Consider the following 20,789-nt stretch of genomic DNA (forward strand, 5'->3'; position numbering starts at 1 on the left):
TTATCTCCCCACCTTCGCTCCCCATCCGTTCTTCTGCACACTGACCCACTCCACATAAGAGATATCCCCATATCCTATCCTATCCTACCCCATCCCATCCTAATCCCATCCTATCCCATCCTACCCTACCCTATCCTATCCTACCCTGTGCTATCCTATCCTACCCTATCCCCTCCCCTCCCCTCCCCTCCCCTCCCCTCCCCTCCCATCCTATCCTATCCTATCCTATCCTATCCCGTCCCGTCCCGTCCCGTCCCGTCCCGTCCCGTCCCGTCCCGTCCCGTCCCGTCCCAACCCTAACCCCACCCCCTGTGGGCCCCACCCCGCATCGCCCCTTTAAGCCCCGCGCTGGGCGTGTCCGCCCTCCGCGGGGAGGGGGCGGGGCACTGGCGGGGCGCGGCCGCCCCCTCCCGGGCGGGCCGGGGGGGCGTGGCGCCGCGGCGTGACGTCACGGCGAGCGCGGCGGCCGCGAGACCCCAACATGGCGCCGGGCGGCGGGCGGCGGCGGGGAGGCGGCGGCGGCTGCGGCGGGGGGAGCCTGGCAGCGGGACCGGGACCGGGCCCGGGAGGCGGCGGCGGCGGCGGCCGAGGCCCCGCGTCCCCGCCGCCGCTGCTGCCGCCGCTGCTGCTCCTGCTGGCGCTGCCCGGCGGCGGCGGCGGCTCCCCGGTAGCGGCGGCGGCGGGGGACAGCGTGATCCTGGGCATGCGGCTGGAGGAGAGCACGAAGCCGGCGGCGGCGGCTCCGTCGCGGGGCCCGATCCGGGTGACGGAGGGCAGCGAGGTGCTGCTGCGCCTCTACGGGCTGGGGCTGGGCCCGCGCACCGGCGAGCGGGTGGCCTTCGCCGAGCTGCGCCCCGCCGCCAACGCCTCGGCCGCCGCCAACGGCAGCTGCCCCGAGCGCTCGCAGGACCTGGTGGTGCGGCCCGGGCCCGCCGAGCCCCGCAGCACCTCGGCGCTGCTCCGCGTGCACGTGCAGCCGCTGCGCAAGGACGAGCGGGCCAAGACGTACGTGCTGTGCAGCCAGCGGCGGCCCGGGCAGCCGTGGCTGCCTCACCGGGGCCCCGACGGGCAGCTGGTGGTGCTGGAGGAGAAGAAGTCGCTGCTGCCGCTGTGGCTGCAGGCCACGCTGATCGGCGGGCTGCTGGTGCTGTCGGGGATGTTCAGCGGGCTCAACCTGGGGCTGATGGCGCTGGACCCCATGGAGCTGCGCATCGTGCAGAACTGCGGCACCGACAAGGAGAAGCGCTACGCGCGCAAGATCGAGCCCATCCGCCGCAAGGGGAACTACCTGCTGTGCTCCCTGCTGCTGGGCAACGTGCTGGTCAACACCACGCTCACCATCCTCCTCGACGACCTCATCGGCTCCGGCATCGGCGCCGTGGTGGCCTCCACCATCGGCATCGTCATCTTCGGGGAGATCGTGCCCCAGGCGCTCTGCTCCCGCCATGGGCTGGCCGTGGGCGCCAACACCATCGTGGTCACCAAGTTCTTCATGCTGGTGACGTTCCCCCTCTCCTACCCCATCAGCAAGCTCCTGGACTGCATCCTGGGCCAGGAGATCGGCACCGTCTACAACCGGGAGAAGCTGGTGGAGATGCTGAAGGTGACGGAGCCCTACAACGACCTGGTGCGGGAGGAGCTCAACATGATCCAGGGCGCCCTGGAGCTGCGCACCAAGACGGTGGAGGACGTGATGACCCCGCTGCAGAACTGCTTCATGATCAACAGCGACGCCATCCTGGACTTCAACACCATGTCGGAGATCATGGAGAGCGGCTACACCCGCATCCCCGTCTACGAGGACGAGCGCTCCAACATCATGGACATCCTCTACATCAAGGACCTGGCCTTCGTCGACCCCGACGACTGCACGCCCCTCAAGACCATCACCAAGTTCTACAACCACCCCGTCCACGTCGTCTTCCACGACACCAAGCTGGACGCCATGCTGGAGGAGTTCAAAAAGGGTGAGTGGTCGGGGCCGGGGGGGCGAAACGCCCCGGGGAGGGGGGGGGGGGGGGGGGGGGGGGGCGCTTCCCGGGGCCGCTGCTTGCTTTCACCCAGCTCCGGTTGCACGATGCCGGAAGCAAAACTGCGGCCGAGCTTCCCTGGCAGCTCTCCAGGGACGGAGCTGCCCTGCGGCCGCGAGCTTTTTGGGTGCTTTAAGGGGGCGAGGGGGCTGCGGAGCCCCCACCGGGGCGCTGGGGACAGGCAGTGGCCCCGTCTCGGTGCCCGACGCCTCCGGGGATCGCTCCGTAACGGTGCCGGGGCGGCGGAGGCAGAGCAATCTCTGCTCGGCGCCCGCCTCTAGAAGCGCTCTGAGAGTGTTTACTTGCGCCTCGTTTTTAATTATCGGCCCCGGAGGCCCTTGAAACGCTGCTGGAAAATTGCTCCGCTCCCTGCTCGGCTCCGCTCCCTGCTCAGCTCCGCTCCCTCCTCAGCGCCCTGCCCTGCCGCGCAGGACGGCCCCGAGCCCCGCGCTTCCTGCTGGCCCCGAAAACCGAGCGTGCCCGGCGGCAGGAGGGGCTGGCAGCAGCACGGCGCCGTGTCCCTCAGCGAGGGGACAAGGGGACGCCCGACCAGGCAGGGACCCTGCTGCCAAGGATGAGCAGCTCTGCGGGGTGATGCCGCCGTGACCCCGCTGCTCCTCCGGCTCCCGTTCCGCTCGCACCGGGGGTGCTTGGCCCTGTCCTTGTGGCACTGGGGACGTTTTAGGGGCTTGGGGCAGTCACCAGCAACCACACACCAGGATTTAGGGGATCTGCCAATTTCTCCTGCAGCAGGAGCTCTGCTACAGCTTGGGCCAGGAGTTGGCAGGTCCAGGCCAGGCCGATCCTTGAGGGAAGAGCTCGGTGGCCGCACGCTTGGTTCCTGCCTTCCCTTTGCAGCCGTGCTGCCCCCGCAGCCCAAAACATCAGCACGGGGACCACGCTGCGACTTGGTGTCACCTGTGGTTGTGACCATGACAGGATCTCATCACCTCCGAGCCTCTGCTTTTTATCCCCGATTACCACAAGCCTTCTCGGCCGGTGCTTTTGCCTCAGTTCATCTCGCACCGGGCCAGGATTCCCACCCCGCAGCGTGATTCCCACCCCCGGCCCCTTTTCCAAAATCCAGCAGAAGGGGAGCGGGGTCGTATTCTGCAGCCGTGCTGCTGGAGCTGGGCTTACGGCTGCTGCTGGCGCCGGCTTTCCCTCTGACGAATCCTTATTAAAGGATTTAAAGCGCGCCCGCTCTGATTCCAAAGCCGCCGACGTCCTGCGATGTTGCTTTTCATAGCTGGCTCAGGAGCGGGAGGATTTGGGGGGCCCTCTCTGGCGTCACCCCAAAATTCCTGTTCCCTGGGGGTGCCGCCCCACCGACAGCCCCTGCCCTCGTCCCGCTGACCTCGACCCGGGTTGAGTGGAAGGATAAGGAGAGGAAAACGACCCGCCACGCTCCTGATCGTCCTCGCTGGGGCTCCCCTGGTGCCACGGATGCGTCCCCAAGGCTGGCACCGGGGTGACGGCTCCTGCAGCAGCTCCAGCGCCTGTTCCTGTCCTTCTCATCCTCTCGGTGCCAGCCCAGCACGAAGCTCGGAGCGGGGACAGGACACGTCACCCCTTCACAGCACCGGGTCTGGGGCTGTCCGTCCCCTCCTGGCTCCCCACCGTGGGCACTGTGAACACCCTGAAACCCCGCGGCTGCTGCTTGTGCACCACGCATTGTGGAAGGGGAAAAGTGGACTTTTCACTGGGTTACACAGCCAGCGAGCGCGAGGCCTTTGGGAATCGGCCTGTCCCCATCGATGTGGGGACCGTGGTGGTGCTGGGGAGCCTTGACATGAGGAGCGGGGCCCGTCCCCACCGCGGGCATGCCGGCGTCACGCCCTTTGCTCTCGTCCTCGCTTGGCCCGCGGGGAGGAACCGCGGCCTGACTCATCGGGGCTGGGCCCTGCCGGTGCCGCCGTCCTTTCGCCGCTCCCTCGGGCCGTCGGCGTGGCTGAGGACGGGGTCGATGACGGGCATGGGCTCCCCTCGGCGCCGCTTTCGCCGCCTCGTCACAGCGGGGCCGCCCGAGCCGCGGGTGTTTGGCTGACGGAGGAGAAACCGGGGAGCCATGCGGTGCCCGTCTCTAAAATTAGCCTTTTCCTGGGTGGGAGCGTGGCGCTGAGCCGCCCGCAGCCGCCCCGCTCTGAGATTAAAGAGCAGAGAGCATCGGGGAGGGCAGCGCCGGGCGGGCACGTGCCTGTCCTGGTGGCTCGCAGGGTGCGGAGCGCGGCCGGCCACCGGTGTGGAGATTTCAGGGCCTTCAGGGCCGAGCCTCGTGCCCGGGGCAGGGAATTCCCGAAGGCGGTGGCCGGCAGCGAGCTTTGTTGGCGTGGTTTTGGCTGAAGCAAGAGAAACGGAGCCTCGTGGCAGGGAGATGCCAACGCCTGATTTACCCAGAACCAGGCAACCTGCGCGCGGGGAGCGAGAGCAGTTACTAAGTCAGGGCTGGGGAGGATTCCTGGGGACACGTCCCCTACAGGCAGCATTTCCCTGCTCTGGGCTCTTTCCCCCTGGATATTTTGGCCCCGTGCAGCACCAGGCGTCCGGAGCGTTCCCTCTGGGCTAGAACAGCGTGGCCAGGGAGACCCAGGGAGGTGGTGGCTGCTGGTGGAAACGCAGCTGTGGCTGTGCCGGTCACCTCGTGGTGCTCACACGGAGCTGTGCCGATGTCCCCAGGCCCTGGTGACGTGGGACGGTGCCTCTAGGACCCGTCCCCTCTCCTGTGACCCCCCTGGCTGAGCCCACGCCCTGAGATGTCCCGAGCCCAGCAGGCGCCGCTGTTATGGCCTTAATTACTGTCATTAAATTAGGAAGGAGCGTCCAGCCCAGGGGCTCATTTCAATTTCTACGTGTTTATTGTTCCCTGCCCGGGGTCAGATGCTGCGGAGGGCTGGGCTGGGCCTGGTGGCAGGGTCCTCTCCCCCCCTGTGCTGCCCGGGACCCCCCCCAGGGCGGTGGGATCGGGGTGCCTGGCGCGTGTCGAGCGTCCGTCCGTGTGTCCGCAGGGAAGTCCCACCTGGCCATCGTGCAGAAGGTGAACAACGAGGGCGAGGGAGACCCCTTCTACGAGGTGCTGGGGCTGGTGACGCTGGAGGACGTCATCGAGGAGATCATCAAGTCGGAGATCCTGGACGAGTCGGACACCTACAGTAGGTCCGGGGCTCGGCCCCGCGTCCCCGTCGCGTGCCGGGGTCCCCCGGGTGCCGCCCGCCCCCGCTAACGCCGTGCTCCCCGCAGCCGACAACCGCAGCAAGAAGCGGGTGGGCAACCAGAAGAACAAGCGGGACTTCTCGGCCTTCAAGGACCCCGTCAACGAGCTGAAGGTGAAGGTGTCCCCGCAGCTGCTGCTGGCCGCTCACCGCTTCCTCTCCACGGGTGAGTTTTTGGGGGATGCTCCACGCAGCTCGGTGCGGTGCCGCGTCTGGGCACCGCGAGGGCTCCATCCCCTTCCCGCTGCTCTGTAATCGAGGAGTTAAAGAGCATCAGCGTCCTGTCCGCAGTCTGACCCCAGGTCAGCTGCTCTGGGTTTTCCCCCCGTGGCCTGCCAGGGAGCCCTGCCTGGCACCGTGTCCCCGCAGCTGGGCTGCGTTGGTGCTGTCGCTGCCCCTCGGGTGGCCTTGTCCTGCCTGGAGGATCCCAGGGGTGGGGAAGTGGGGGCACAGCGGTCCCTGCATTCGAGCAGGAGCCAGGGATTTGGCAGGAGATGGTGAGGGAGGGGGCTGTGACCGTGAGATCCCACTGTCCTCCCACCCCGTCCCCCAAAACGAAAAGGGATGGGGCTCAGGGATGGCAGCACTGACACTTGGCAGGTCCCTGTCCCTGCAGGAAGGTCCCTGTCCGTGTGCTGGCACTTGCCAGCTGTATCCCATGGAGTGGGGACCTCAGTGTTCTCCCTCTGGAGCTGGTGGAGGTGCCAGACCTGGGGGCGCAGGGAGGTGTCAGTGGGGCCTGGGGTCCCCCTGCATCCCCCAGCACCTCCGTCCGAGGGGACGGGACGGGACGAGGACAGGGAGCCCCGGCAGCTCTGACCCCGTCCCGTCTCGCCCGCAGAGGTGACGCTCTTCACGCCCAACTTCATCTCGGAGAAGATCCTGCTGCGGCTGCTCAAGTACTCGGACGTCATCCAGGAGCTGAAGTTTGACGAGGAGAACAAGAAGTCCCCACGCCATTTCCTCTACACCAAGAACAAGTCAGCCGACTACTTCATCCTCATCCTGCAGGTACCGCCGCTCCTCCTCACGGGCTGGGAGCGGGGTGGTGTCACCGGCCACGCGTGGGGTCCCCGGGGGGGAGCCGTCACCCCAGGGAGGCTGCAGGGAGCCTCCTTCCACCCGGCCCAGCGCCGCGGGACGCGGCGTGCGGAGCCTGACGCCGTCTCTCTGCCTTGCAGGGCAAGGTGGAGGTGGAGGCCGGCAAGGAGTGCATGAAGTTCGAAGCGGGAGCCTTCTCCTACTACGGGGTGATGGCCATCAGCCCGCCTCCGGTATCGGGTAAGCGTCCCCGATGGCGTGGGCAGAGCCCCCTGCCCGTTTTAGAGCTGCTGTTGGGAAGAGGAGATGCTGGAGGACGCTCCGAGCCCTGCTGGCTCCCCCCAGGCAATGCTGGGGCTGGTGCTGCTCCTCGGGGCGCTGCGCCCTGTGCGTGCCTGGCAGCGGGGCCAAGGGGCTGTGCCCAGGCTGGAGCCAGGACCCCGGTGCTGGGCTGGCACCGTGCAGGCGGATCCGCTCCCTGCGGCCCCAGTTTCGGGGTGCCCTCGTGTCGCTTGCCGAGCTCTGTGAGCAGCCAGACGTGGACCCTGGCAGCCCGTGCCGGGCTCTGCTTGGTGCTGTGGAGTCACCAGCGCTTCTCCTGCTCCATCTTGCCCTCTGCCATCCCCACCAGCAGCGGGGGGCAGTGCAGCGCTGCCCCTTTGCCCGCTGGTCTCTCTTGACGTTGTCCTCTGCGTGCGTCGTGCTGTCCGTGTCCCAGCCCGGCCCCACAAAGCGAGGGTCACCCTTTTCCAGGCTGACAGGTGAACGGCACGGCTACATGGTGCCAAACCCCGCTGGGACCGGGTTACCCCCCACCTTCGGGCATCCCCCCCCGCCCCAGCCATGTGAACTCAGCGCCAGGTGCTTTGCCCCTGGGGCTGGGCCGGCTCCTCACCGTTCAACTTGGGATCCCGGTGCTGCTGGAGGAGGAAAAGCGGCTCCACCAGCCTCTGCAACAGGCTGTGGGGGCAGAGCCGAGCACCCGGTCCTGCTCATAGTGGCACGAGGGCCCCGCGCTCCCCTCATTCACCCCGATTTCCCCCGACTGCCTCCTCTGGTTATTTATGGAGGAGCCAGCGCTGGCCGGGCGGGTGAGCCCACCTCGTGTCGAGGCTGCCCGCGGTCCCTGGGGCACCCCCGGCTTTCGGAGCACGTCACCGCGCTGTCCTCGTCACCCCCCTCACCCCCACGCAGGGGGAGCGATCCAGTGGGGCAGGGACGGCGTCCTCGGGCTCGGTCCCACCGCTGAGGACAGAGCTGTCCCCTGGGCGAGGGGACCGCTGTCCCCAGAGCGGGGGGAACTGGAGGCTCTGTCCGGGCTCCAGTTGGGGACCCTTTGGCAGGTGACAGGCAGGGACCAAGCACTCGGGGACACGTCTGTCCCACCGCTCTGTGCTTGGCTCCATGTCCCCAGATCCTACGGGACGGGACTCGGGGCAGTGTCACCGGGGGCTCAGCACTGCGGTCACCCACTGGGACCCTGCCCGGTGCCGCGGTGCTGACCCCGTGCCCCCCGTCCCCGCAGAGACCCGCTCCCCGTCCCACGTGGGCAGCCTGAACCGCTCGGCCTCCCTGAGCTACCATGAGCGCTCCGACTCCGTCTCGTCCCCCGTCAGCAGCAGCAACAACCAGCTCAACGCCAGCGCCCCGTACGTGGCCGACTTCAGCGTCCGCGCCCTCACCGACCTCCAGTTCGTCAAGGTGAGGCTGCGTGGGGCCGGGGGTGGCCGGGGCCTCCTGGGGGACGCGACCGCCACCCCATCCCTCTTCGATTCCTCCCGCAGATCACGCGGCAGGAGTACCAGAACGGCCTCACCGCCTCCCGCATGGACAGTTGTCCCCAGTCCCCGGACAGCAGCGCTCCCAAACCCGACCTGCCGGAGAAGCCGGAGCCCGCCGACGAGACCACCAGCCTCCTGAACGAGAGGAACTGCCTGAGCCGCCGGAGCAACCACAGCCCCGTGGAGAACTCCATCTGACCCCGGCCGCGGGCCAGGGACGCGTTGGGACCCCCGCAGCCGCCCTGCGGGGACCCTGCCCAGGTCAGAAACGCTCCGGTGGCGATGGAGCGGGTACGGGTCCGCCGCGCCGGCCACCGAGGGAACGGACGCACCCGCCGCCGCTTTCACACCCGGTGTTTGCCGGAGGCACCCGCGGCGCGGGCCGGAAGGGAGCCCGGTTTTGCTGCTGCTGCTGCTTTTTGGAGACTGGTTCCGTGGTTTCAGCGCGGTGGAGGCCGGAGGCCCCGCGGCCGGCGAGCGTTCGTTCGCGTGCAGCTCAGGGAGCTTCAGGTCCCGCGGGCCGGGCCCCCCCACGGCCTCCCCCCGGGGGTGTTTTTGGGCGGACGCGAGCGACTCTGGGGCCTCCTCCCGGAGAACCGCACCGGGCCCGAGGCCGCGGCGAGGGGCTTGACTCTGCCACCAGCCCCCCCTGCCTCCAGCGGGGGCGCTGAGGATGGCCGGGAGACCCCCCCCCAAAAAAAATAAAACATAAATAAAGCGGAGGTGGAACGGGGTGGGGGGGGTGACTCAGGGAGTGCCGCGGCCCCGGGGCGGGGGGCTCGGGGGGGCAGGATCCGGCACACAGCTAGTGACCAAAGTACGGGCGGGGGGGGCTCCCCTCCGCCTCCTCCCAAGGAGCTTCTCCGAAATCGCCAGCTGGGACCCCCCCCCTCACCGCCGGGGCTCCCCCCCCACCCCCCCTGAAAAGCACAAGTCCCCTGGGTGACCGCTGTAAGTTATTGGGAGAAGGTTAATTATTTTTGTTAATCGTGTCGCGACTATCAGGTCCTAGGTTCTTCTGCGGGGAGATGCTAGAAGTAATAATAATAATAATAATAATATTAAATCATGATGGAAATTAAAAAAAAAAACAACTTTTTTTATTAAATCTTCCTCTATGCAACCCTTCCCCCCCGAGAATCTGTATTTATTTTTCGCATCGGGTTTGATTTGTATATTTTGGGGAGGGGGAGGCCGGGCCCGGAGGCCCCGCAGGGGCCGGTGCCACTGTTGCAGCCTCCCCCCCAGGTTGTGGAACTGACTCTGGAATTTTATTTTATTTTTGCCGATTGGGTAATAAAAAAATCTCTATATCTGTATTGTCAGCCTCTTGCGTGCTTTGGGGTGGGGACGGAGGCTGAGAGCTCCCAGGCTGCCCGTTCGCTTCGCCCTCGGTGCTCGGGGAGTGCCAGCGGGATCCTGGGGGGCGTTGGAAGGGTGCTGGCAGCAGGGCGAGGCGGTGATCCTCCCCCGGAGACCTCATCAAGGTGTACAAATATTTGAGGGGAGGGTGTCCAGAGGATGGAGCTGGTCTCTTTTCAGCTGTGCCCAGCCACAGGACGAGAGGCGCCGGCCGCAAACCGATGCCCAGGAGGTTCCAGCGCCATTTGCGGGGGCACTTCTGTACTGGGAGGTGACAGAGTACCGTCCCCTACAGGTACGGCCCCGCGGGCACCGGGTGGCCGATCACCCCCACCCGTCCCCTCAGCATCCTGCCCAGCGCCCTCTCCGCCCGCTGGGACACTCGCCGGGGCTGTCCCTTGGCACCCGGACTGCGGGCTGTCCCTTCTGCCTGCCCCAAGCCGCCCGCTGGAGCTTCACCCAACAGCCTCTGCTTGGCCCCCACCGCCTGCAGGCGGGCACGGCGCAGCGCCCCGCGGGTGCGGGGCAGCACCTGGCCTTTTTTTGGGGTGCAAAGCTGCTCTTCGGCGAGTCCTGGCCCTCCGTCCGCCCCGAGCCACAACTGCAGGACCTGCAGCTCCTCGTAGCGCCCCGACCACATCGCGCGGGCACTCGCAGGCCTGTGGCTGGATCCGCCCCAAAGCCAGCTGGGGTGGGAGCAGGGACACGGAAGCTTTTTTTTCTTTTTTTTTTGTCCCAGCATTTGGGTTTTGGAGGCGATAAAAGGTTGCTGGAGGGGCAGGGGCACGCGCTTCTGTCCCAGCAGCTCACCAAAGGAGGTGCCACCCCCTGCCCGTTCCGTAGCGCCCTGCAAGTCCCCAGCGGGTGGATTGGGACCGGGCCGTGTCCCCTCCCAGGTCCCCTCCCAGGTCCCTGGGGTGCAGCCCCGGCCTCGCTGCTCCCATGTGGGGACAGCCCCGTCCCCCTGCCCTCACCACGTCTCGGTACCGATGCTCTCCGTGCGGTGACCCCGTGTCCACATCCACACCGTGCGCAGGGGACAGAAAGGCAGAGCCGGGTTTTGGTGCCAGGACCTCGTTTTGTTTTTTTTTTTTCCAGCAGGCACAGAGCCCTGCGGGTCCCCCCGTCCGCGCCGGCCTCACCGCGTCCCCCTCAGCCATCCAGCAGGTCCCGGACCGCGGGGTCCGCCGTGTCGCAGGGCCGCCGTCCCCTGGCGTCGCGGGCTGCCGCCAGCGCCGGGTCGAGCTGCAGGAGCAGGGCGCAGACGTCCCGGTGGCCGCGCTCGGCCGCCTGCGGGTGACACCACCGTGACGCGTGGCGCCGCGGCAGCACCGCGGCCGGGTCCCCGCCTCGTCACCCACCTTGTGCAGCCCGGTGCGGCCGTCCCCGTCAGCGGCGGCAGGGTCAGCGCCGTGGGCCAGCAGGAGCCGGACCACGGCGAGGTGGCCGCAGTAGCAGGCGCGGTGCAGGGCGGTGGCGCCGCCGGGCGTGCGGGCGTCGCAGCGGGCACCGCGCTGCAGCAGCAGGCGGCAGACCCCCAGGTGCCCGTTACGGCTGGCGTAGTGCTGGGGGGGCAACGGGGCGGGTGAGCGGGTTCTCCCGCCGGTACCCGGTGCTACCCCGGTACCCGATGCCCATCTGGTTCCGCCCCGGTACCCGGTGCCCTGCCGGTTCCCACCCCCCCCCCACCAGTACCCGGTACCCCCCTGGTACCCGGTGCCCCCCCGTCCTCTCCCGGTAGCCAGTGCCCCCCTCCAGTTCCCTTCCCCGGTACCCGGTGCCCTGCCGGTTCCCCCCCCCCCCCCACCAGTACCCGGTACCCCCCTGGTACCCGGTGCCCCCCCGTCCTCTCCCGGTAGCCAGTGCCCCCCTCCAGTTCCCTTCCCCGGTACCCGGTGCCCCCCCTATTTCCTCCCCAGTACCTGGTGCCTTCCTGGTTCTCCCCAGCCCGGTGCCCCCCCAGTTCCTCCCCCCCGGTACCCGGTGCCCACCCGGTTCCCCCCCCCATATTCGGTGTTCCCCCCCAGATACCCGGTGCCCCCCCAGTTTCCCCCCAGTACCCGGTGCCCCCCGAGTTCCTCCCCCCCCGGTATCCGGTTCTGCTCCGGTTCCCCCCCCGGTACCCGGTGCCCCCCCGGTTCCCCCCCTCTCTACTCTGTGCCTCCCCGGTGCCTCCCCCCCGGTACCCGGTGCCCCCCCCGGTTCCCCCCTCGCTACTCTGTGCCTCCCCAATGCCTCCCCCCCGGTACCCGGTGTCCCCCCCCAGATTCCCGGTGCCCCCCCCGATTTCCCCCTAGTACCCAGTGCCCCCCCAGTTCCTCCACCCGCCCGGTCCCCGGTGCCCCCCCGGTTCCTCCCCCCGGTCCCCGGTGCCCCCGCCCCGTACCAGGGCCGTGTACCCCGCCAGGTCGGTCTCGCTGGGCTCCCCGCGGCGCTCCAGCAGCTGCAGCACCCGCGGCTCGTCCCCGTCCCGCGCCGCCGCCCAGATCCCTGCGGGCAGCGGCAGCGGGCTCAGACCGGGGGCACCGGCACCGGGCACCGGGCCCCGCGCCGCCCGCTACCGGACCCCCCCCCCCCAGCAGCGCGGCACCGGCACCGCCCCCGCCCGGCCCGGCCCGGCCGCGGACCCCGCTCGAAGTCCATCTCGGGCAGGCTCTGGTGCACGCTCGGCACCGCCGCCCGCGGCGGGCAGCACGGCCCCGGGGGGGAACGGCGGCCCGCCGCCATCGGCCGGGGCGGGGCGGGGCGGGGGGCGAGAGGGGGCGGAGGGGGGGGGGCCGAGTGCGGCCGAAAGGAGCCGAGAGGCATCCGAGTGGGGCCGAAGGGACCCGAGTGAGACCCGAGTGGGGCCGAAAGGAGCCGAGAGGAACCCGAGCGGGGCCGAAGGGACCCGAGTTGTTCCGAAGGTACCCGAACGGCACCCGAGTGATTCCGAAGGTACCCGAGTAGTTCCGAAGGTAGCCCAGCGGAGCCGAAGGGAGCCGACCGATAATCGGGTGGTTCCGAAGACACCCGAATGGTTCCGACGACACCCGTGTAGTTCCGAAGTCACCCAAGCGCCACAGCGCATGCGCGCTCCCCCCACCCCCTCCGCCAGGGGGCGCCCCCTCTCCCCCCGCCCGCCCCCGCCCCCGGTGCCCCCCCCCGGTGCCCCCGTCCCGTCCCCGCTTCCCACGGCCCCAGGGCCGCCGCCTGGCTCCGGGCCCAGCTCCCAGGCCCCGCCGGGACCCCGGCTGCCGCTTCCGGCCCTCTCCCTACTTCCCGGCAGGGCCCCCCCGGGGACCCCCCCCGTCCCCCCCATGGGGTCCCTACCGGGGGGGCACCGGGCGCGGGGCCAGCCCCGGGCAGCCGCAGGCCCCGGGGGGCAGCCGGGCCCCCCCCGGCCTGGGAACGGCGCCGCGATGCCCTTTTATAGCCCAGAGCGCCGCCGTTTTCCATGAGCTCAGCACCCGGGGGGGAGGGGGGACCCGCACATCCCCCCCCCCCCCCAGCACCGGACGCAGCCCCGCTTCTGTTATTTTTTTTTCCTCCTTTTTATTATTAATATAAAAATACTCACGTATTTACAGCAAATAAATATATTTCGGTAACAAATAAATTACACTGGGGGGGGGGTTATACAAAAGGGGCCCAGGCGGGCGGCGTGCAGGGGGCAGCAGGCGGGGGGGGGTATTTACAGCCGGGCCCCCCCCGGGCGGGGGCGCTTAGAAAAGTTCTCAGGAAGGAAAAAAACCCGAAAAGTCCTCGTGGAGGTGGCCGAAAGGGGCCCGCGGCGGGACACGGGGCCTGGGGGGGGACATGGGGCACAGGGCACAGTCCCCAAGGCGGGGCACGGTCCCCAAGGCTGGTCCCAAGGCCCGGGACGTGGCCCCCGTTGTGAGTTACAGGGCCCCAAGCAGGTTCCAGGGCCTGGGACACGGTCCTCAAGCCTTGTCCCGGTGCCTAGGACACGGTCCCCAAGGCGGGTTGTGGTCCCCAAGCCCTGTTCCAGGGCCCGGGACACGGTCCCCAAAACAGGTCACGGTCCCCAAGTCTTGTCCCAGTGCCTAGGACACAGTCCCCAAGCCCTGTCCTAGGGCCCAGGACACGGTCCCCAAGGTGGGTCGTGGTCCCCAAGCCCTGTCCCGGTGCCTAGGACACGGTCCCCAAGGATGGTCGTGGTCCCCAAGCCCTGTTCCAGGGCCCAGGACATGGTTCCCAAAACGGGTCACGGTCCCCAAGTCTTGTCCCAGTGCCTAGGACACAGACCCCAAGCCCTGTCCTAAGGCCCAGGACACGGTCCCCAAGACGAGTCGCGGTCCCAAAGCCCTGTCCCAATGCCTGGGACGCGGTCCCCAAGCCTTGTCCCGGCGCCGGGGTGACGGTCCCCAAGGCGGGTCACGGTCCCCAAAGCCAGACGCAGCGCCCGGGACGCAGTACCGAAGGCGGACGTGGTGACACGGTGACAGAAGAGCCCCAGCTGCGTCACCCAAGGCAGGCAGAACGCGGTGCCCAGGTGGGTGCCGGTGCCGCAGCCCCGAGCCGGGTGCCGGTTCCCCGTGCTGCAGCCCCAAGGCGGGTGCTGGCACCGGGGCGGTGGTCCCCGCGGCGGGTGCCGGCGTCCTGGCGGCGGGTGCCGGGCCCTGAGGTAGGTGCGGCTGCGCGGTGGCGGCTCAGACCGACGACTCCTCGGGGTTGGAGTCGGGCAGGGGCTGGCGCTGCTGCAGCTTCCGCCGCAGCTCCTCGGCCAGGTCGGCGCAGGGCGGCCGCTCCTCAGCGCCCAGCGCCAGGCGGATGTAGCCGTTGGAGGAGGAACCGCGCAGGGGACCCAGGTGGATGCGGGTGGGCGAGTGGAGGGGCTGCCCGGGGATGGCGCTGGGCGGTGAGGTGGTGCCGGGGGGGCCGCCGTTGCGGCAGACGGCGTGGCCCGGCACGATCTTGAGCGAGCCGTCCGAGTAGTAGTAGCTGGCCGGGTCCCAGAGCTTCTCATCCGAGTCGGAGGCGGCGCTGGGCACGAAGCGCGGGCTGGGGGGCTCCTTGGGCAGCTCGATGGGGTACACCAGGGTGCTCTCGATGGCCTTAGCGCCTTTGCCCAGCTCCTCCCGCAGCCGCCGCCAGAGCGAGAACACCACCAGCACCAGCACCAGGCACAGGGCGCCCAGGCACACCGCCACCACCCACACCAGCCCCAGGCTCTCCAACGGCGCCCGCGTCTCCAGTGGCACCCCCGGGCTGGCCAGCACTGCCACCCGGTACACCTCACTGCCCAGCCGGGCGCCCTGCTCCTCCGAATAGCAGCGGTACGTGCCGCTGTGCTGCGCCCCGGCCCCCGGCACCACCAGCGCCCGCAGGCGGGCGTCGTGCAGCACCAGCGCCTGCTCGGCCGCCAGCGCTCGCCCCTCGAAGGTCCACAGCGCCTGCGCCAGGTTGGAGCCCAGGCGGCACGTCAGCACCAGGTCGGTGCCTGCCACCACCGTCACGTTTTTGGGGATGATGGGCCCTGGGGGAGAGGGGTGAGTCAGGAGGGGGACGCACAGCACAGGGGGTGTCCCTGCTGTGTCACCTCCCGTGCCAAGGCCTCGCCACACGCCCTGCCACCCCCGTGACATGTCCCCAACGTCCCAGCTCCACGCAGCGTGGGGTCTCACCTTGCTTGGCCACCTGCGGCAGGGTGCAGGCGCGGGTGTCGGAGCTCAGCACGTCCTGGACCAGCTGGGACCTGCAGGAGGAGATGGCGGCGGAGGTGAGGGGGGCCCCGCACCATGGCTGGGAGTCCCGCGGGCACCCCCTTACCCGTTGAGGCCCTCGGTGCGGACGCAGAGGCTGGCGTTGCGGCTCCAGGCGCAGTAGGGGTCCCGGGCGAGGACGCAGTCCGTGCAGGACTGGTAGCGGCTGCAGTCAGCCAGCGGCAGCTGGGCCACCTGGAAGCGCGAGCCGGCGAAGAGCAGCTTCTGCGAGGGCAGGGACAGGCGGTGAGGCAACACCGCGCGACGCCATGGCCACCAGCCCCTTCCCGCGGCACCGCTCACCTTCCGACCGGCCAGGACCAGGCTCTCCACAGGCTGCGCCGGCTCGAAAACCTGCAGCTCCTCGACCAGGTGGACGTGAGCGCCCAGGTTCAGCGCCTTGTGCACCCAGCCGTCACCTGCAGGCCGTGGCAGGAGGTGAGGGGTGTCCCCACACTGGCAGCCCCCCCTGCATCCCCCCCGGCCGCCCGGCAGGTACCTGTGCCGATGAAGAGCACCTCGTAGATGGTGCCGTCCAGCCCCGTCACACGGTCCACCACCAGCTGGGTGAAGTTGGCGTCCTTCTTGAGCAGCAGCGGGCGCCCGCGGTGGGGCAGGATGGGCTCGTCCATCAGCGGGTGCTTCTTGGCGAAGTTGAGGGTGTTGTCGGGCAGCTCGAGGGAGCTGGCGAAGCCGTTCTGGCGGTGCCAGTCGGTGATGCACTGGGGACAGAGGGCACCGTCAGCGCACGGCCAGCCCCGTGCCTCCCTCTGCCACGGCCCCGTGCCCCCCCAGCACTCACCGCCCCAGGACGGGGGCTCGGCACCTCATCCGAGTACCGGCCCCACTTCTGCGTTCTGCGCCCTGCTCCCGGTACTCCTTGTAGGGCCCTCAAATGCCTTCTTCACCTCCAGGATGTGGTACCGGCAGATAGCCGAGACGTCCACGTCCCCCCTGCAGGGACAGTGAAGGTTTGGGGGGCACCGACCACAGGGAACCCCCTGGGGGCCAAGGGGCCGCTTCCCACATGCTCACCAGCGGGCCTGGAAGACCCCAAAAAACGTCGTGTCCTGCCAGTCGGCGCCGGGCAGGGTGAAGACGGCCTGGAGGCGGTTGAAGTGGAGCTGCTGCTCGGGCGCCGAGCACACCAGGCGAGCCTTGAGGAAGGTCGTCCACTTCTTCTGCAGCGTGCGCGCACCGCCGACGTCCCCCTGGGCACCGAGCGGGCGTGAGGGCAGCACCGGCGCCTTCACCAGCTGCACCAAGCCACGCCAGGACCACATCCCGCGCGGCGGACGCCCCCCGTACCTTGCAGACCCGCGCCACACGGGCCACCACCTGCTCCGCGTAGCAGTCGTACTCCACCGCCCGCTCGCTGAAGAAGAAGTAAACCTTGTCGTCGTCCCCGGTGCTGCTGGCTGCGCTCTCCTGCACGTACGCCGAGGCCACGAAGTGGGGCTCTGCGGGGTAAAAAGAGACAGGTAGCAGCAGGCGAGGGGGCCCACGCCCTCCCCGTGAGCCCAGCCTACCATTGAGCCAGGAGGTGAGGTACTCCGTCTTCATGGAGTAGTGCGGGCCCAGGTTGCGGAGGATGACGGGCTCCGTGCCCAGGAAGTTGTTGAAGGTGGCCGAGTACAGCTCGCCGTCTGCAAGGGGGGGGGGTTAGGGGCAGGGTGGGCACCCCCGAGGCCGCAGAGGGGACTGGGGGTGCCCCACGGTGCCACCTACCCACGATGAGGCCGGTGTGTCCCTTGGTGGGGTCGTACGGGCACTTGCCCTTGCCGTCCTCGAAAGCCACTTGGTCCAGGGTGAAGCCGGACAGCTCCTGCGGGGCACAGGATTGGGGGCCCAAACCCCCTCCCCAGGTCACATCCCCCCCCGCGCCCAACCAGCCCCAGGGCACGGGGACACCCCCGGGTGACCCCCCTGGGGACAGGGACACCCCTGGATGACCTTCCTGGAACAGGGACACTGAATAGTGCTCCTGGGGACAGGGACAGCCTTGGACTGATGCTCCTGGGGATAGGGACACCCCCAAATGATGCTCCTGGACACAGGGACCCCCCCCAAATGATGCTCCTGGATACAAGGACACCCCCAAATAGTGCTCCTGGACACAGGGACCCGCCCCAAATGATGTTCCTCGATACAAGGACACCCCCCAAATGATGCTCTTGGACACAGGGACACCCCAAATGATGTTCCTGGGCACAGGGACAACCCCCCAGAAGACCCTCCCGGACACGGGGACCCCCCCCAAACAAAGCTCCAGCACCAGAGGGAGCTGCCCTGGAACCCACTGCCTAACACAGAGGCCCCCCGGGGCCGAGGCTCCCACCAGGGGGAGCAGCGCTGGATGCGGCCGGGTTTTTGGGGGGGTCCCTCGGGGCTCACGGCGGGGTGGGGGGCGGCCGCACTCACGATGTAGGTGCACTTGGGCTGGAAGGCGTAGGTGCCGCAGGCGTACAGGTGGGAGCTGTTGTAGCTCTGCAGGAAGCGCACGTAGTTGAAGCAGTCGGTCTGGGGGGGTGGGAAACATGCGGTTAATGGCGAAGGGGGGGGGAGGGGGACATGCAAACTGGGGGGGTGCCCCACGCCCCCCCCATAGCCACCTCCGCGCCCCCCAACCTGGTTGTTTTTCCCCTTCTGGATGCACTCGGCTTTCTTCTCCATGGGGGCCTCCCAGGAGATCTGGGGGAGAAAAGGGTCAGCAGGAGGGCTCGCCCCACTGCTCCCCCCTCCAAAAAAAATCCCCTTCCCCCCCCCCCCTTCGCCCCGGGGCCTCACCGCCGCCTTCAGCTCCACGTGCCGGTGGCCAGGGCGAAGACGGCCTCGCGGGCGCCCACGTAGAGCAGCGCCTCGGCCTCGTCCAGCGTCAGCGTCAGGTAGTGCGAGACCCCCCCCTGCGAGAAGCGCTTGGCCGCGTCCTTCAGCTCTGCGGGACATCGAGGGGGGGGGGGGCGGGACGGTGACACGCACGCCGCGGGGACATCGGGGCAAGGCCACCGCCGTCCTCGCGGCCGTCCCCACCCCCAAGCCACGGGTGGGCACCGCTGGCACCCCGGGGCACCCACGGCCCCCGCCGGAAGCCCCCCGGCCCCCGCGCACAAAGGGCTCTTTGTCACCGGAGCAGGCGCTGGCGGCGCTGGGGAACACAGCGGCCTTTGGCGAGACCCTGTGCCCCCCCCCCCGAGCCCCCCCTGCCCGCCCCCAGGCCCGGCCGAGCCCGCAGAAAGGCCCCATTGACAGGGCAGGCACCAGGGCCCCGGGCGGCGACGGGGCCGCAGGGCTGGCACGGCACAGGGACGGGGACAAGGGACGGGGACAAGGGACAGGGGCACTGGTGGGGGTCTGGGGCACAGCACAGGGACGGGGGGCATGGCACGGGATGGGGGGCACAGTATAGGGACAGGGGGCACGGCATGGGGACAGGGGGCTTGGGCAAGGTACAGGGGACACGGCCCAGGGACAGGGCTTGGGTACGGGCAGAGCACAGGGACGATGGCACAGGAAAGGGATGGGGGGGTCTGGGGCATGGCGACATGGGGCACAGGGATGGGGGTCTTGGGTATGAGCACGGGGCATGGAACGGGGACACCGGCACGGCAAAGGGACAGGGGTCTGGGGCATGGGCACAGCACAGGGACGTGGGGCACAGCACAGGGACACGGTGCACAGCATGGGGACCGGGTTCTTGGGGACAGTACAGGGACACAGAGCAAGGAACGGGGACAGCAGCGTGACAAAGGGACGGGGTCTGGTACACGGACATGGGACATGGCACGGGGACACTGGCAGGGGAAAGGGACAGGGGTCACGGGCACGGGGACATGGGGCACTGGCATGGCACAGGAATAGGGGACACAGGGCACGGGGATGGTGCAATGGGGCACGGAAAGGGGACGTGGGGTGCTGGCACAGCACGAGGATGGGGACAAGGGACGTGGCAAAGGGACAGGGACATAGGACGCTGGCACAGCAAACGGCTGGGGGTCTCCAGGTGTTGGCACAGCACAGGGACAAGAACACGGGGCATGGCAAAGGGACGGGGACACCGGTGCTGCCATGGCACGCGGACAGGGACCCAGCACGCGGCACAGATGGGGGACACGGGGTGCTGGCACAGCGCAGGGACAAAGGGGCACAGGGTGCTGGCACGGCGAAGGGATGGCACCTCGGGTGCTGGCACGGCCTGGAGATGAGGACACGGGGCATGGCAGAGGGACGGGGACCGGGGTGACGACAGGAGACACGACAAAGGGACGGGGACCCAGGGCGATGGCGGGGCGTGGGGACAGGACAAAGGGCTGGGGACCCGTCCGGAGGGGGGGTTACGGTACTCACCCGCGTAGGGGACGGTTTTTCGGGGCACGGCGCTCCACGAGGACCCCGGGGCGGCGCTGGGGACGAGTGCCAGCAGCGAGGCGAGGGCCAGCAGCAAGCAGGGGGCCATGGCGCCGGCAGGGGGTGGCCTGCTTTTGGGGAGGGGAGGGGGGAGACGCCCAGCCCTGGTCAGGGTTACAGGGCTTCACCCACGGCGCTGGCGGCGTCACGCGGGCGGCGCGGGGACAAGGCGGGCATTGAGGGCCGCGCGTCACGAGGCCGGGGCACCCCACGCGGGACGGGGTGGGGGGACACGAGGCGTGGGGTCGGGGTCCTGGGGGGGGGAGGCGCAGCGCTCCGAGCCTCCCCGCGACCCCTTTGGGCGTCTGGCCCCCCGAGGCTCAATCTGTCCCCGTGGCAGAGACCCCCCCACACACCCTGCCGGTGTTGGGGCGCCCCCCAAGTGGCTCCCTACCCTGACGGGGGGGTGCAGCCGGCGGTGCCCCCCACCCGCTCCGTCCCCGCAGTCACTCCTCCGGCCACTTCCCGCCCTGACGCATCCAGGCGGGTCCGGGGGGCCGCGCAGGAGGAAACGGGCCCTTCCTCTTCCTCCCCCCCGCCCCGGGACAGCCTCACCTCCCGTCCCGTGTCCCCCCTCCCCCCCCCCCACCAACCCCAGCACCCCAGGGGTGCCCCCGCTGCCCCCCGCCCGGCGGGGCAGGATGCGGCCGGGCGAGCGAGCGGGCGGCCGGGAATTGTTCTGCCCAGCCTGGGGGGAAGCAGGAAGCGGGGGGGCTGGGAAGGGTTTCCGGGAGGGTGGGGGGCCGGGAAGGGGCCCCCCACGGGCGTGGGAACGGGGGACGCCCCGGACGGGCTTCCCATGGCAGCTGGGAAGGGGGGAAGCGGGAGGTGGGGGCGCCCCGTGCTGCCCACGGCGCGGGCACGGTCGGGGTGTCAGGGGCACGGGTGGGGTGCTGTGGGTATGGTTGGGGTGTCACGGGCACGGGTGGGGTGCCACGGGCATGGTTGGGGTGTCAGGGGCATGGTCGGGGTGCTATGGGTACGGTCGGGGTGTCACGGCTATGGTCAGGGTGCTATGGGTACGGCTGGGCGTCGTGGGTATGGTCAGAGTGCCACGGGCACAGCCCCAGAGCCAAGAGCAGGGTCAGGGTGCCACAGGCAAAACCGGGGTGCCATGGGCACGGTTGGGGTGCCAAGGGCACGATTAAGGTGCCACGGGCACCGTTGGGGTGTCACAGGCACGATCGGGGTGCCGTGGTCATGGTTGGGGTGTCACAGGCACAGTCAGGGTGCCACAGGCACAGCCCCAGGGCCAAG

General features: G+C 69.3%; 3 protein-coding genes across 3 annotated transcripts; 1 reads left to right on the plus strand and 2 right to left on the minus strand.

The window, feature by feature from the left end:
* Positions 1-481: 481 nt before the first annotated feature.
* Positions 482-9,371, plus strand: CNNM4 (cyclin and CBS domain divalent metal cation transport mediator 4). The gene is made up of 7 exons (XM_035571530.2): positions 482-1,967; positions 5,036-5,179; positions 5,268-5,405; positions 6,081-6,250; positions 6,421-6,520; positions 7,806-7,981; positions 8,065-9,371. The coding sequence occupies exons 1-7, from the start codon at positions 482-484 to the stop codon at positions 8,257-8,259; spliced, it is 2,409 nt and encodes an 802-aa protein (XP_035427423.2). The 3' UTR covers positions 8,260-9,371.
* Positions 9,372-10,481: 1,110 nt separating this feature from the next.
* Positions 10,482-12,171, minus strand: ANKRD39 (ankyrin repeat domain 39). Its single transcript, XM_035571529.2, has 4 exons — positions 12,051-12,171; positions 11,810-11,913; positions 10,785-10,988; positions 10,482-10,713 (listed from the first exon to the last, which is right to left on the minus strand). Exons 1-4 carry the CDS (start codon positions 12,148-12,150, stop codon positions 10,576-10,578), a joined length of 546 nt encoding a protein of 181 aa, XP_035427422.1. The 5' UTR covers positions 12,151-12,171; the 3' UTR covers positions 10,482-10,575.
* Positions 12,172-13,098: 927 nt separating this feature from the next.
* On the minus strand, positions 13,099-19,581 carry SEMA4C (semaphorin 4C). The gene is given in 17 exon segments (XM_050715757.1): positions 13,099-14,902; positions 15,051-15,121; positions 15,196-15,353; positions 15,432-15,547; positions 15,628-15,850; positions 15,931-15,984; positions 15,987-16,021; positions 16,024-16,082; positions 16,164-16,339; positions 16,437-16,588; positions 16,658-16,774; positions 16,857-16,953; positions 17,550-17,648; positions 17,757-17,819; positions 17,916-17,932; positions 17,935-18,063; positions 19,473-19,581. Coding segments are annotated over 17 exon segments (2,502 nt in total). The 3' UTR covers positions 13,099-14,075.
* Positions 19,582-20,789: the final 1,208 nt, after the last annotated feature.

The sequence above is a fragment of the Cygnus atratus genome, chromosome 27 (genome assembly GCF_013377495.2).
Source record: "Cygnus atratus isolate AKBS03 ecotype Queensland, Australia chromosome 27, CAtr_DNAZoo_HiC_assembly, whole genome shotgun sequence".
Classification (NCBI taxonomy): Eukaryota; Metazoa; Chordata; class Aves; order Anseriformes; family Anatidae; genus Cygnus; species Cygnus atratus.

What these genes read in the sequence shown, in the direction of transcription:
- CNNM4 (XM_035571530.2), top strand. Translation starts at nt 482, where the DNA reads ATGGCGCCGGGCGGCGGGCGGCGGCGGGGAGGCGGCGGCGGCTGCGGC. An exon ending in GCTGGAGGAGTTCAAAAAGG is followed by an intron (nt 1,968 to 5,035) that starts GTGAGTGGTCGG and finishes GTGTGTCCGCAG; the next exon opens with GGAAGTCCCACCTGGCCATC. An exon ending in TCACCGCTTCCTCTCCACGG is followed by an intron (nt 5,406 to 6,080) that starts GTGAGTTTTTGG and finishes TCTCGCCCGCAG; the next exon opens with AGGTGACGCTCTTCACGCCC.
- ANKRD39 (XM_035571529.2), bottom strand. Translation starts at nt 12,150, where the DNA reads ATGGCGGCGGGCCGCCGTTCCCCCCCGGGGCCGTGCTGCCCGCCGCGG. An exon ending in TGGCGGGGTACACGGCCCTG is followed by an intron (nt 10,989 to 11,809) that starts GTACGGGGCGGG and finishes TTGCCCCCCCAG; the next exon opens with CACTACGCCAGCCGTAACGG. An exon ending in GCCGCACCGGGCTGCACAAG is followed by an intron (nt 10,714 to 10,784) that starts GTGGGTGACGAG and finishes TGTCACCCGCAG; the next exon opens with GCGGCCGAGCGCGGCCACCG.